We start from the raw sequence: 14,911 nt of genomic DNA, 5'->3' as shown, positions 1-14,911 counted from the left end.
ACAATAAACAAATCGGCTATTACATTTTCAAATTGTCAAGCATATATTTAAACTTAGATTGTCATGCATATATTTAGATTTAAAGTGTCATATGCATATATTTAAACTTAAATTTATTTTAAAATAACTTTAAAATCAACTATGCAGAGATTACAATAAAATATAATAAATTAATAGATTTCTATATCATCAATACATACTTTATTTTCTCAAATAATATTGAAAAATGTTCTGAATTTTAAAACCAAAACAAAACCATAATAATATTAGAAAAACCGGCGCGTAGCGCCGGAAAACCACTAGTAATATTAATAAGCATAGAGAACAACATATAATAAGCATAGAGAAAATATAATCCCACGTTTTAAAAATGCGGTTGCAGAAGCAGTCAGCTACGATCTGGCGAGGCCAACACACTTTCATGGGCAGAGCTTACTACCATCGTAATGCAGGGAGGAAGAGTGGAAGAAGATAATGATACATTCGCCTAATACTGGTTAGAGGTTAGAGCAGCAGACTGAAAATCTTGAACTTTATGTAGATTTAATTAATCGGCAAACCAAATTTAAAAGGATAACCAAAATCTAATAAGATAAATAATTCATATTAGAGATGTATTTTCTAAAAAGAAAAACTTAAAAACTACTTTGATTGAAATTTTATCATATTTGAATGGAATATAGACAGGAATCAAACATATGATTTATATTAGAAATGGGTTTTGCTTTGATCAAAAACTTGACTGCTTACGACCCTACTGTGTGAAAAAAGCTGCACCGTTTTCAACATCATCAGTCTTAATGGTTCCACTTGGAGACATAAGAACTCTGTATATCCGCTTTGAACAAACCGCACCTAACCTTATATCTCCTCCTACTAAACCTTCCACTTTCAAGTCTTTCAGTAGAAACTCCTTCTCATGAATCTGTGTTTCCCATTATACTTGCTTCAGAAAACCATTAAAATGATGAAAACTGAATTAAATAAAAAAATAGGCATGTTGTACTCACCGATATGTTAGGGTCCATATAAACCTTAAGAAGAGACTTCATAGATGGATATTTCTTCCACACTGCTACCGCGTATCTTGGCTGCACCTTTGGGATTGTCACTAACGCTTTTAACCTATACACAAACCTTATTAAAAAAAAAGATTCAGAGAAACTTAAAACTTTAATTGACTTGAGCTTACCATGGACTCTTTTTAATCAAGTGTTTGTCAACTGAATCCTTGGAGACTAATGCACCATTAGCGTTTACTGATAACATAGTTAGTTTCTTCCTGTGCATCAAACAAATTATCTTACTTCAAAACCACGCAGATAAAATACACAATTGGCCACACATAAGATGGTTTTGTAGGTTTAACATAAACTTTTGATGCGAGATCTTGATATCATTAACTCGTTTAACTGCATGGTAATACATCAAGAGATCTTTGGCGCAGTGGAAATTGAAACTACTTTCTAACATACTTTGTACCTGAAATAGTATAGATTTTAATACCTGAACTGACAAGAAGCCAGACTGGTAGTTAAACCAACTACATGCTCAGAGACCTCAGCCTCGTCTACACAGTCTCTGGAATGTATTCTTACATAGTGAGTAGTTAATTTTGCAAGTACCTGTAAACACACATCAAATACCACGGAAGTATGTTTCAGGAAACAATAAAAACGCTATTCTCTCAAGACATGATTATTAGGTACTACTATATTACCTCATCGATGGGAGGCCGTCTCCAACTTCCCGGGTTCTTGTACTCTTCCTTTTCCCTAGAAGATTAGTTTTATTCAGCTTCTTCATAATGATAAATGTAACACCAATTTACCTTCTAGACACACCTTTTCTTTACATAAGACATTAACTTATTGGTGAGACAGCACACCGTATAAGATGGGTATCGGTCCTGAACTCTTGTGATGTTTTCTAGAAATTTTTCATCAGCAACAAGGTTACAAAATTCTTCAGCCTCATACACTAGTACGACATAACAAATCGTTGGCCCTTCTGGGAAAGCCTGCAGTAGAGAAAAGAAGATATAAGACATTTGGTACAGATGATTCATATAGTTTAGTCACGTACTAATCTTCTAAGCCCCTTCAACCCATAGATAAAAGGATATCTTGCTTTGGTTCTATTTATATTTCATAAAATGTTACTCAGTTTAGTGTCAGGTGTTATGAAGGATCGTTATCTTTCTAATAAAAAGTAATCTATTTCTTCATGATGGTTGTTTAAAAGTAAGCATACTTTTGGCGGAAATAAAAGCAAAACAATTTTGATAGACATTGCCCATATGCAAGGAAGACAATTCAGAGATGGAAATCATAGCTTTAACTACCAACACTAAATGTATGATGAAAAGAAATTAGCAACACAGAAGAGTATGTGATCCATAAATCATAGAAAGGCTTTGAAACACAATAAACAAGGATAGGGAGATGATTCTACTTGCAAGTTATGGGCTCTAAGAACTACTTTCAACATGTCAGTTATGAGACTCATGATGAAAGCAAGTTAATGAACATTTAAACAAATTCGAAAATCAAAGTGACTGAGATTTCATTCAAACCAGAGCAATATCCTCTGGAATTGTCATCGTCCAGACAATGGATCTCTCAATAGGATTAGGGGCTACACGGAATGTAATGCCTTTCTCAGAGAACCTTGAAAGTAGAAGTCCTGTGTTAAAATTATACCAGAAAGAAACACTCAGTGTCTATACTTGTCACAGACTACCCATTCATAATACAAACAATAGAGAATTTCCTTACCTCCAATGGATCCTTCAACTAGTTTAGTATCAATCTCAGCAACAATAGATTTCAGAGCTAACTTTCCCTTTTCCCATTTCTGTTTTTCCTTCTCTAACTTTTTACGCTCAGCTTCAATCGCTTTCTGTAACTTCTCTTCCTGGATGATGGAACCCAGTTAACCATTCATCAAAAAATATATATATAGAAAAGCCATGTAAAGAACACTTACCTCTTTTCTTAACTTCTTTTCCTCCATTGCACGGATTTTTTCTTCTCTCGACAGCTGCTTTTTGGGCAATTCTCCACCCGTAATAATCCTACTCTTACAACTTCTGATCTGCTTTTTTCGACCCATATTCTCAATGCTTATATTTTCTTTCTCTTGCTCAGAATCAACCTGATTTTTTAAATAAATCAACATAACAGCAAAAGATCAAACAACTTCAATAAGAGTAACAAATGAAAGAGCACCACCCCCTGAACAATGAAGTCACCAACTAATCATGTTGTAAGAATCAAGAATCGCCAAAAAAAAAACAAACAGTTTCGCTAAAAAAAAACATACAGAAAAACAGAGTCAATGTGAACAACACAGATACTAGTTCCTAGCAGATAAGTACCTCGATAGTATCATTGGTCAGTGAAGAACGAACACTGACTTCATGCATCCAATTAATATTATCCCCTGAAAGAAAAACAGCAACCACTATTTATAAAACTGACAAGCCAAAACGAACTTTGGCTTTTGGCTCTAAGCATACCAAAACTTGGCTGAGTTATTCCAGTACTCGCCTCAGCAATATCTGCAACACTTGATCCAGAATCCAACCCAATATCAGCAAGCACGGGTCCAGGACTATCCTCAAACTCTGAATCCAGAGATATCACTCGTTTCCCTAGTAAGAAGATCCAACTAACACCAGTTCAAGTATCGATTCTACATAGCAAGAAAAAAACGTACTAATTGACTAACCAGAGAATTTGTCTTCTCGGTTTGAAGCAAAGGAGCATTTTACGAGAGAGAATTCATCGGAGAGAGGTGTATCAGGGACGAACAAAGGAGTGGAAGAAGATTCCGGCTGTTGCTTAAACGGCGTCGGATCGGAATCGGATATCAGAATCGCGGAGATCGGATCTTTTCGAGGCCGTTTCGAGAGTGATGGGAGTGGAGTGGTGGGATCTTCCCCGTCGGAGATAAGAATGTGATCCTCCATGGAAGAAGAGAGAGAGATTTGAAAATTTGCAGGAGAGCGCGGGATTAGCGAGGAAGACGAGGAGGAGGGTTCGAATTCGAAATCGCTGATAACGAATTGGAAATTTGAAGAAGTGTTTGGCTACGCAGTAATCTGTATTCGTTAAGTGTTTGAAGTATGTTTGGCTACACGGTTATTATCAATGTATCTTTGTTTCCGATGTGGGGTTTGTGGCCGGCCCATGTTGAGTAAACAAAACTCGCTCAAGTTGGATGAACTTAAAAATCATCGTGGGCTGTTTTACAAGTTCGTCGGCTCACAAATATACATTAGAGACAATTTTTTATAGTTCTCGTTTGTATCCACATGTAGGATGGACAAATATTGGGAATCTGAAAAAAACGAATTGAAACCGATCCAAAAAATAATACAAAATTCGAACTAAAATTGGTTAAATATTTAAACAGATTTAAAATTTTGATATTTAGAGAACCGAAACCAAACTCGAACTGAACCAAAATATTTTGGTTATCATAATATATTCGAATCATATATATATTTTAAATATATTAACTGTTTTTAAATTTAGCATAAAAATATCTAAAATATATAAGATATTTTGAAATTGTCCAAAATACTTGAGATATTTTAAAGTTGTTCAAGTATTTAATCCAAATTAATTTATGTGGTATTTTGGCAAAAATTATATAAAATTATATTTTTATTTTAAGATTTTGAAAAATTTAAGGTTATATAAGTTTAAACTTTTTTTGAATAATTTAAACGGGTTAAGTGAATTCGAACAAAACTCAAAATAGCTGAACCGAATCTGAACCAAAATTTATAAATAAAACTTAATCTCTTAACATAATTTTTTTTATAAAACACTAAATATGTTTGTTTAATAGATTGTATCATTTGTAATTTGAATGCATGTCGTAAATGACTATGTGTTGGAGGTTATAAATGATTATATTGACAATCTATTTTGATTAAAAATAAATGATTACAGATTTTGATTATACAATTATTTACTCATTAAAAATAAATGATTATATGTACTAAGATTCTGTCCTTCACTAAATATGTTTGTTTAATAGATTGTGTGTGTTTCATTGTGTTTTTTTTTTAATAATGATTATAAAATGATCAGGGGCGGCTCTTGGCATGTGCTAGAGGAGCAAGAGCACAAGGTCCATTTTTTTTACAGAAATTTTCTTTATATTTAGGGTCTATTTTTGTGGAAAAAAAAGTTCTCAAATATTATGGCAATGCATAATTTAGTTCATCATGTACAGGGTCCATCAAATATTTGAACCGAACCTAAAAATGATACAATCTATTTTAAACAGACAGTTGATAATTGTGCATATGCTATTACACCAGTGTTTTTTGAATCACATATATATATATATATATATATATATATATGTATTTGGATATATATTTTCAACACGTACCTGCTTCTTATTCTTTTTTAAAAAAATTTTGATTATATGCTTCAATATGATTACGAGTATCCGCTTCCATTTCAATGTAACATATTTATTATCTATTTTTTATTAAAAACATACATAAATAATCTTTTATGACATTCTTTTCTCAAAGTATTTAAACCCGCTTAAAGTCTAGTTTTTAGCTAAAACTCAAACAAAGTCCATACTGAAAATTAAAGAATTTGCGCAATTGCATCAAACATCACCAAACCAAAACAAAATTACAAGGGAATTTACTTTATTTCAGTTTATTTAAAACCAGAAGAACCAAATCAAAACTATGAAAACAATTAAACAAACCTTGTTGACCACTTCTTTAAATATGTAAGAACCATCTGGCTGAAACTTGATGGTGAACACCATATTAATTCAACGAGGAGATAACTCAGTGACTGATGCATCGTCGAGAGACCCTGGAAAAGAGTTGCTTGTCCTTGATTGATCTGAATTTAGCGGGTCATTTTGGGGCCTACTCTGAACAAAAAACCCTGGTTGTCGAGGCACTGGTAAAGTCACTGTATTACTAGTGAGCATCATTAAAATGGTTCGCATGGTCGGACGCACTATATGATCTTCTTGAACGCATAAAAGACCGATATGGATGCATCGAACCACTTCACTCTTTTGGCAATTATCTAAAATAACAGGATCCACAATGTCTAATGTTGTTCCGTTACTCCATAGCCTCCAAACCTAGAATATCAATCAATCAGTTCTTATGACAGTTGCTTATTGCAAGAGAGGTAAATATATAACTTGATTGCCATTAAACTTACATATGTGACCAAGTCATGTGCGCCGTCTTTCTCGTAGAATTTGCTGTTCTTCTTTCCACTTATAATTTCAAGAACTAACACTCCAAAGCTATAGACATCTGATTTCATTGAGAAATGGCCATGCATGGCATATTCAGGAGACATATAACCGCTACAATCCACAACAAAACCTTGTTATAGTATTGGCATAATCATGTTTGAGAAACTTCACTTACGAGAAGTTAGGACTTACAAGGTACCAACTATTCTGCTTGTGTTTCCTTGGGTTTGATCAATTCCAAAGATCTTCGCCATTCCAAAATCAGCAACTTTTGGATTCATATCCGCATCTAGGAGTACGTTACTCGCCTTAAGGTCACGGTGAATGATTGTGATTCGTGAATCTTGATGAAGATATAGCATCCCCCGAGCAATCCCTTCAATGATTGTGTATCGTCGAGACCAGTCCAGCTGGCCTTGCTTTGAAGTGTCTGTGTACACACATCCATGAATTTATGTTAGTTTCTAAATATTTGCAACGCAAATCATTGAAACAAAGGTAATAAATTCAACTGACCAAAGAGGAAGTAATCAAGGCTTTTGTTAGGCACATACTCGTAGACCAATATCCTTTCTTTTCGATTTAGAGAAAATCCGAGAAGCCTAACCAAGTTTCTGTGCTGAAGCTTTGCAACAACAACAACCTCGTTCATGAACTCTATGTCACCTTGTCCTGACGATTTTGACAGTTTCTTCGCTGCAACTTCAGTCCCATTCCAAAATGTACCCTATCCGTTTTTCATCAGCATCATCTTGTTATCCAAAATTTATATAGAAAATAGACACAAGGCGCAGTTAAAAAAAAAAAAAAGTAATTATAGTACCTTGTAAACTTCACCAAATCCACCTTGACCAATCTTATTATTTTCTGAAAAATTATCTGTTGCAGCTTGGATTGTTCTATAATCAAGTTGCAACGACTCTATGGTTGTTATCCCATCTCCTGTTGCACAATGAAATTCATTATACTAATCATAAAAAGAAAAAAAAAGAACGAACAAATTAATCTAACCCAATGTTAGCACATTCGAATCATTACCATCAAAGTCTGGTGCAGTATCAGAAGTCTTCTTTGCTCTCTTTGCAAGGAAGCAATAACAAGCTCCGAGAATTAGAACAACCACTATTATAGGCACAACGACGGATACGACTAACACATTTGAATTCCCGCCTTTCCCTGTGTATTAAATAATGTATCATTTGCTAAAATAAGGATTAAAAAGAATATTGCTAATCTTGAGGAAGAAAATAAACAAAGGAAGGGAGTTTACCAAATCGTGGAGGAGATGTTCTAATGGCGGTTTCGTTGTAGAATTTGTTAAGCTCGTACCTTGTATTACAACTAGGCCAGAGAAGTCTTCCTCCGTATCTGTTAAGAGGCATTCCCTTGATGGACGATCGCAAACAGGTCAAACAGTCTCGTGTAGTAAGATCAGGAGTGCACTGAGCCAAGACGTACAAAGTCTGGACTGTGGAAAAATTAGCCTGTGTCGTGTAGAACTTTCTAGGACTGTTCGCTGCCTCGGACGCTGCTCGGTTCAACATGGACGCCACCTGTTCTCGGAAACGGACTTCTTGGTTCAACGAAATATTATAACCGTTCATCCTGATATGTCCTCCTTCGAGTGTAAGGACAGAGAAAATATTCTTGTGAGAGTATCTAAGGATACACTCCTCGTAGTAGATAACGGCTACATTCCCATTCGGACACCGTGCTAAGATTTGGTTGACGGCATACGTTACGCAGTTAAGACAAACTTCTGGAGTCATGTCTCCCCGGCAAAGGAAAAGTCCGTAGACCTTGTTGGGGGCTTGTCCTGCCGTTGCGTTTTGGAATTCGGTGGAGTATGCAGCGTTTCGGAGAGAGGACAAGACGGCTTCGCGATTATTGGTGAAGTAAGTGCTGTTTCTAGTCGTATTCGGGCAAAACAGGTCTAGGTAAAAAGGGTTTTCAGCAGAAGCTCCATAACTAGTGAGGAAGGAGAAAAGGAAGAGGAAGATGCAAGAGGAGCAAGAAGACATTGTTCAACTTACTTTGGTTTTCACAGCATGAAAGCTCACATTTATAAGATATAGTATAAAGTTTTCTTCACGGCTTTTGACTGTTGATTTGGTTTGTGGTGGCGACTATAAAGTTAAATACAAAGTCAAAAGCCCTCCTCCTTTACGGTATATGACTTGAATAGTCTAGACTAGGTTAATTTTCCTCGACTTATATGTTACATAATATAACCACATTTCTATCATATACGATGACCACGCTATAGGCATGGTTGGGTCAGCCTTAGTCCGGATTCTAGAATAGCCGGCTCCATTTTAATCCGGATGCTAGAACCAATATTTCTCTTTTACCCTTTTTTGAAAACACATTTTTACCATGACATTTTTTTTTTTTTTTTTTTTTTTTTTGATCAAAACCATGACATTAAAAACACATTTTTACCATGACATTAAAAACACATTTTTGTTTCTAGCAAAAAATCGATAAAATAATAATAATTTAGAAAACTTCATATAAATATATTGTTCCACTAAAATCATTAATTAATAATTTTTATATATACAGTTTATATAAGTATAATAATATATTGTATACTTTTATATCCACAATAAAGTTTATTTCTATTTTTCTTAAAATTTCATAATATTTTAATAATATCTAATAAAATTGTATATATGATACATATGTTATACACATCAAATGTCATAATAAAAAAAAGTCAAATTATAATATTTAATGATATATAAACAATGAAATCAAATTTTTTTATTCTACAAAAAATATATTCTAAAATATAAAATCTGAAAAATTATAAATTTAAAATTCTATAAATTAATAAAATATTATAGTTCCAATATTATTAATTTATCGAGTTTATAATGTATCTCAATCACATTCCTTTTAAATCATAATTCACACGCTTCCCTCTTTTATTACCATCACATTTTTAGCTAGATACTTAAAGTAAAGAAATTAAGACAACTCTCAAAATACTACTTTCCAAATATTGAACCAAAAGAAAACACAACCCCCCCCCCCCAAAAAAAAAGAATATTTTGGTGTTTAATTTGTGATATTTTGAAAAATGTTAGTATAATTAAAAAGTAGTGACAATATTTGAAATATAAATTTATTTTACTGTATTTTGAATCGCTGTTAAAAAACATTATATCCATACCATCTACTTCTTTCATTTCTTCTCGGTCCCACCGCATTTCTTCTTTATGATTTTCAATTGTTTGCCAAACGTCCACTACGTAGTGTATCCATAAGTAATAGAGCAACAATAATTTAACTTACGGTGACATATTCATTGTGTCTTAATTTCCACGGCATGTCCACTACTTAATCTACTACCATTGTCCATAATGTTGGTATTATAGTTTTTTTTTTGACAATATTGGTATTATAGTTTCCAAGTAATATATCAACAATGATTTGTTTATGATTGCATGTTTTATCCATAATTTTTTTAGTTTGTTCATAATTTTATATCCATTTATCATATTCATACGATTAGTTTTTTTAAAACAAGAATAAAATGTTATTTAGATTATCTAACCGATGACTATGAAAAGAATAATAAGAATAAAGAATTAAAAAACAAAGAGGAACAAAATAATAAGAATATTTATTCTTTATTGTTTCTTCACGGATTTTATAAGAAATAGTTTTGTTCTATGATTCTTTAAACTGAAAAGAACAAGAAAGAACATTGAAACAAAAATATTTATTATAAACTAGGATCGGACCCGCCCTACGGGCGGGTAAGCAAATAAAAATAATACAAATATATTTAAATCGTAATAAAATTTTAATTTTATTTTTAATTATAATTTTCACTATTTTTACTATTTTTTTGTTTTAGTAATTATATATGTGTTACTATATTAAAAAAATATATAAATTTTACTGTGTTCAAAATATTTAATTTTCTTGAATTTAATAGATTTTTAATATATATTTCTTCTTAAATTTTATAATTTAAACAATAAAAAAAGAAAAGCTAATTTATTATCTTTTTCTTTACAAAAGCAAGTAACATAAAAATATGATATTAATTGTTGATGTTTAATATTTATAAATAACATGTTAGGTTATATATTTATGAATTACTGTATTTGAGTAGAAAATATATTTATGTTGTTTTTATTTTCTTCAAACTGACATTAACAAAAATTTGAAAAAAATGAATTCCGCAATTGTTTTCTTTTCTTAACACCAAAATCTAGGCTAAACTAATAAAATAGAAAACCGTAACTATCTGATATATTGTTAGCTATGAAATTATTTATGGAGTATTTGATGTATTATCAATATATTTAGCTCAAATACTAAAAATATGAATTTTCTTATAAATTTTAAAATTTATACTGATGTATCATGTGTAATTAAAAAATGAATGTCTTATCTAAGAAAAAAAAATCCCGAGAAAATAATTTACTTGATTAAGTAGAGTGGTTGATTGTATTTTGTAGTAATTATATATCACTTCTCAAATTAAAACCAGGTAACTAACGGTGGTGAATTACTGAACAAACATGACAAATATCCACAAACAAATATAGCTGGTCTTTCATAAATAGAAAATGAATCCTTCAAAATATCATAAAATAATACTTATAAATTACCAATATATTTTCTCAGAATTTGCATTAACTCTTTTTAGTAAATATAATATATATTTTCAGTATTAGAAAAATATATACATATTAAATTATCCATTATTTAAAAAGAAGTTTTATAGTGTAAAACCTCCTAAGCTACTACTGTGTCTCTACAAATACGAACCCGTTAAGAGGTTGGTGTTCCATAAACTTCTGTTATAACGTAAAAGTTCTAAATTGTAATGAAAAAATTGATGTACTGAAAGGGTGGTAAAAATCTACCAATAAAGTTACTAACTCATGGTTTGGGCTGAGCCCCTTTCTTTTTATTATTAATGCAATTATTAGTCGATAAAAAAAATGCATAAATCAGTTCAAAAAAAGTTACTAACTCTTAACAATTTTTTTTTATCTTGGAGTCCTTTTGTGGACGTGGCAGAGTTTCTAACAGACGTCATGAGGTGAACTCTCTGTACCTCTCTCCCCTCTCTTTTTCTGCAAAAACACATTGTTGAACTTTTCTCAAGTTCCTTCAAAGAAAAATAGAAGATGTTTGGTCAAGTGACCCATATAGATATTGCCAAAAGAGAGTAACATGCGAACATATTTTGAAATCCCTACGAAATACTTGCAAACCTATCGAGATAAACACATGTGTGCCAATAGTAAGGTATGATGAGACTCCCCTCTCTTATTCCATAAGTTTAAATCATAATAATCACACAGCACAAATTTTTTAAAAATTGTGGGTCGAAGATTATCCGAGCATAGATCAAATCTACATCTTTGAAAAACTTAAACTCTATGCTGATGTATAAGTGTTTAGTTCATGATTCTAGAAGCTATTTTTACATTTCCACTTTGTGTAACCACATGATCACGCATTGAACCGCTTGGAACCGGTCTGGGTACTGCGATCTGTTTCTTGGGAAATATAAGCTGAACCAATAAAACACCTCCATAGTGTCGCATTTAACTTCTCTAAATTGAAGAAATTTAAGCCTTGACATAATGAGAAACCCAACTCTTTTACTTGTTGTATTTGTTTTCTAAGCTACAAACAATATAAAGAAGTGAAAGTTTTCCTTACCTAGTCTGAAGACGTGAAGCATATATCTAGTCGTCTTCCCAACAATAACTATGATTCATTTATCACCAAGCGGCTGCAAAATCACAGCCTAGCAGAGAGAAAACTAATATATATTATCACACAGTTCACAGAGTGTCATTAATTCCACAATCTATGAAGTATAACACTCAATCCTCAACAAACCTGTGTAATTGCATGTAGAAATGGCAGCTCTGATCTCTCGGGGACAAAGAGAAAGACTGGCCAAGTAACTTTCTGACAAAACATTGAGAAAAGTATATGTGTTAAGTCTGAGATAAATAGCTAATAAGAGATGTACCTGGAAGTTGTGTGTGTGTGTGTGTGTTGGCTAGGCCAAGCAGCGAATCAGATCCCGGAACCTGAACCGCTCTGCAGGGATTGGAGAATAACATTGAACAGAATCGTCCGAGAAGAATCAGTCAGCCTGTAGTTCTGATTGCACGGACGGTGTCGGAAAGTGGAGAGAGGCTGAACATTCACAGTGGCTGGCATGAGGGTCGACTGAAACAAATGTTAAAAAAAAAGCATAATCAACAAACCGAAAAACTCATTCAAAAGAGGTCCAACAAAGATCTGAATATAAAAGTTTTATACTTCTGAATGTTTAGCCCCAATATTTAAAAGCACACGATAATCATGAGATTTAAGAACTGGAAAACCTTTGCATCAAAGAGGAATTTAGTCGCACCTCAATTGTTGAAGAACAGATAAGTTGGCCATTCATTATACTGCAAATAACATTTTTGGATTATCATGAACTGTGAGAATGATGTTCAAGAGACGAAAAAGCTTACCTTTTTATAGGTGGAGAAACACTCCTAGAAGAGGGATAAGTAGCATTGAATGAGGCATCGTGCTTGATTAGCGTTGATGGAGTTAAGAGGTTTCTTAAATCCGATGAATTAAGACATCTCGTTCGTAACGTCTTCGAGGGTAAGAACCAAAAACGAATGGACACTGTCGAAGCTTGACACAGTTTTTTACAACGTTTCATCTCAATCGACATTCTTTTGGTTTAGTTTAGATCACCACATATTGAAGAAGACGGTTGGGATCAGAGAGAATGCATTTTTACAGTATCGATCGTATTTCCCAATCAGGCTGGGTTACAAAACTGAATCAGAAAAGATTAGCCCAATAAGCCCATTAATAATCACAACCATAAAGAACAAAATCAAAGCAAGCAATACACGATAAAGTATTAGTGAAACGCTGCCGTTTGATGAATGGACATGTGTCATCTCCTCCTTTCAAGACTTAATGACGTGGCATGCTTAAGAAGGAGAGAAACATATTTTTATATAATTAGATAATGTCAAATTAAAAAAAATGAAGAGGAATAAATTATTTTCATTGATTTTTTTGGTCGCCATTTAAATAATTTTTAATTTGGCCACGTAATATGAAAGAAATTCTCCAAGATAGGAATTAAAATTAGTTCAATCATACTCTTATTGAATCAACAGAATATCAGTTTTAAAAATTTGAACACATATGAAGTCGTGCATGAAAATGTATAGGTTTATATGAAACTATTTATGATATAGCTCAAACGACTTTTAAATCATATATACTTCATTGAACTATGCATCCACCAGGTTCTCCATAGTATATAGGTGTTGTCCATTGTTCACCAGCACCTGTTTTCGCTTCAACGTTATAATCTCTAATTGATGGATTCCTAATTGTTCTTGAAACACGGGCAATATATCTCTTTTTGTTTTTGAGATCCGACAGACAGCCATGTGAAGATCTGGTCCTGCAGACCAAACTTATAGATCCATCACTCTTATAATAAATATGCTAATAATATGAAAAACCCTTTAAAATATTTAATGCTTTACTTCAAAATTTGATTAAATCTTACCGACAGCAACAAAAAAGAATGAAATATTATTTGATCGAATCAATTTTTCTTTATTGCAATCACACGTTCACAAGACAACATAGAACAAGTCTCCAAAAACACACACACATTCATTCGTTTATTAATTCACACGATCCACGAGAGAGTCTTGCGGATCTCAGACCCGACCCGACCGACACTCTCCCTAAGCGAAACCGGGCAGTTATTCCTAACAGCAGTGAGCTCATAAGGCGACGTATCGGTCGCAAGCCATTGCTCAACTTCAAAGCTTTGCTGCGAGCACTTAGCGTGGACTCCTGCCGTCGTTACCTCCACGTAGTTAACATACCACCCGTGGTGGTCGCCGGAGCCGTCGGAGGTCAGATTCAACGAACAGACTGGGCTCGGAAGACACGGTGCTTTCCCACTGAAAATGTCGAGATTACCCCTCTCGTAGTATTTGTAACCTGGTCCCATTAACCCACCCCATGCCTCTAGGTTTCGGATCCCAATGTAGTCTCCGTATTTATCGTAGATTCTAGCGCTTATGATCGATTCAGTGCCGGCTTTCCAGATCGATCCGGTCCTGAGGTAGAATGTGTAGACACATTCTGCGTCATCGTCCTGTAAATTCAAGAAAATGATTTTTTTTGTTTTCGTTATATTCAAGAAAAACGATTATTTAAACTAGTTGGTATGAACTAGTAATGGCCCTAGTATCATTATCTAGATTCAATAGGTGGGCATTAAACAAGTTATATATTATAGTGCTGGTGATGAGATTTAGGGAGCTTACGGCGAATGAGACTGAGGAGAAGGTGGCGATGACGAGGACGGTAAGGAGGAGAACGTCGCAGCGAGCCATTATTGGTGATATGAATGTAGGATATGGAGATCTGATCTGTCCGACTATTAATAGATTTGATGCAAATATGTAGAGTTTGAGACTTGAGATGTCAAAGGTAATTATCGTCTGCTTTTTGGAGTAGCGTGTGATGTTGAGATGTGGCGATTTTAGTACGTTGTGATGAGTGAAGAGAGCACGTCGTTAACTCATCTGACAGATCGGTATGAGGTGTGACA

At 33.5% G+C, this 14,911-nt stretch overlaps 4 protein-coding genes across 7 annotated transcripts; all 4 read right to left on the bottom strand.

Moving 5' to 3' along the window:
* Positions 1 to 585: 585 nt before the first annotated feature.
* Positions 586 to 4,348, bottom strand: LOC103838066 (crossover junction endonuclease EME1B). Its single transcript, XM_009114480.3, has 12 exons — positions 3,733 to 4,348; positions 3,521 to 3,655; positions 3,380 to 3,444; positions 2,989 to 3,156; positions 2,778 to 2,916; positions 2,576 to 2,685; positions 1,845 to 2,020; positions 1,721 to 1,775; positions 1,507 to 1,625; positions 1,193 to 1,282; positions 1,011 to 1,125; positions 586 to 925 (listed from the first exon to the last, which is right to left on the bottom strand). Exons 1-12 carry the CDS (start codon positions 3,971 to 3,973, stop codon positions 755 to 757), a joined length of 1,584 nt encoding a protein of 527 aa, XP_009112728.1. The 5' UTR covers positions 3,974 to 4,348; the 3' UTR covers positions 586 to 754.
* Positions 4,349 to 5,347: 999 nt separating this feature from the next.
* On the bottom strand, positions 5,348 to 10,179 carry LOC103838065 (cysteine-rich receptor-like protein kinase 15). Of its 2 annotated transcripts, none has more exons than XM_033279513.1 (7): positions 7,502 to 10,179; positions 7,303 to 7,443; positions 7,088 to 7,206; positions 6,781 to 6,991; positions 6,457 to 6,694; positions 6,225 to 6,375; positions 5,348 to 6,141 (listed from the first exon to the last, which is right to left on the bottom strand). In XM_033279513.1, exons 1-7 carry the CDS (start codon positions 8,283 to 8,285, stop codon positions 5,818 to 5,820), a joined length of 1,968 nt encoding a protein of 655 aa, XP_033135404.1. In that variant the 5' UTR covers positions 8,286 to 10,179; the 3' UTR covers positions 5,348 to 5,817. The 2 variants fall into 2 exon arrangements, with proteins under 2 accessions (XP_033135404.1, XP_009112727.1); XM_009114479.3 differs by having other exon boundaries at positions 7,303 to 7,440; positions 7,535 to 10,179.
* A 1,358-nt stretch (positions 10,180 to 11,537) lies between these two features.
* LOC117128059 lies at positions 11,538 to 13,066 on the bottom strand. 3 transcript variants are annotated; one of them, XR_004451208.1, is made up of 3 exons: positions 12,777 to 13,066; positions 12,642 to 12,710; positions 11,538 to 12,483 (listed from the first exon to the last, which is right to left on the bottom strand). XR_004451208.1 is itself a non-coding variant. In XM_033279518.1 (3 exons), the coding sequence occupies exons 1-3, from the start codon at positions 12,986 to 12,988 to the stop codon at positions 12,328 to 12,330; spliced, it is 408 nt and encodes a 135-aa protein (XP_033135409.1). In that variant the 5' UTR covers positions 12,989 to 13,066; the 3' UTR covers positions 11,538 to 12,327. The 3 variants fall into 3 exon arrangements, 1 of the variants encoding a protein (XP_033135409.1); XM_033279518.1 differs by having other exon boundaries at positions 12,671 to 12,710; XR_004451207.1 differs by having other exon boundaries at positions 12,642 to 13,066.
* A 752-nt stretch (positions 13,067 to 13,818) lies between these two features.
* Positions 13,819 to 14,887, bottom strand: LOC103837910 (PLAT domain-containing protein 2). The gene is made up of 2 exons (XM_009114299.3): positions 14,625 to 14,887; positions 13,819 to 14,452 (listed from the first exon to the last, which is right to left on the bottom strand). Exons 1-2 carry the CDS (start codon positions 14,691 to 14,693, stop codon positions 13,976 to 13,978), a joined length of 546 nt encoding a protein of 181 aa, XP_009112547.1. The 5' UTR covers positions 14,694 to 14,887; the 3' UTR covers positions 13,819 to 13,975.
* Between the last annotated feature and the right edge of the window lie 24 nt (positions 14,888 to 14,911).

This window comes from Brassica rapa, chromosome A09, assembly GCF_000309985.2.
Source record: "Brassica rapa cultivar Chiifu-401-42 chromosome A09, CAAS_Brap_v3.01, whole genome shotgun sequence".
NCBI classification, from domain to species: domain Eukaryota; kingdom Viridiplantae; phylum Streptophyta; class Magnoliopsida; order Brassicales; family Brassicaceae; genus Brassica; species Brassica rapa.
This window is presented reverse-complemented; position numbering and strand designations above follow the sequence as displayed.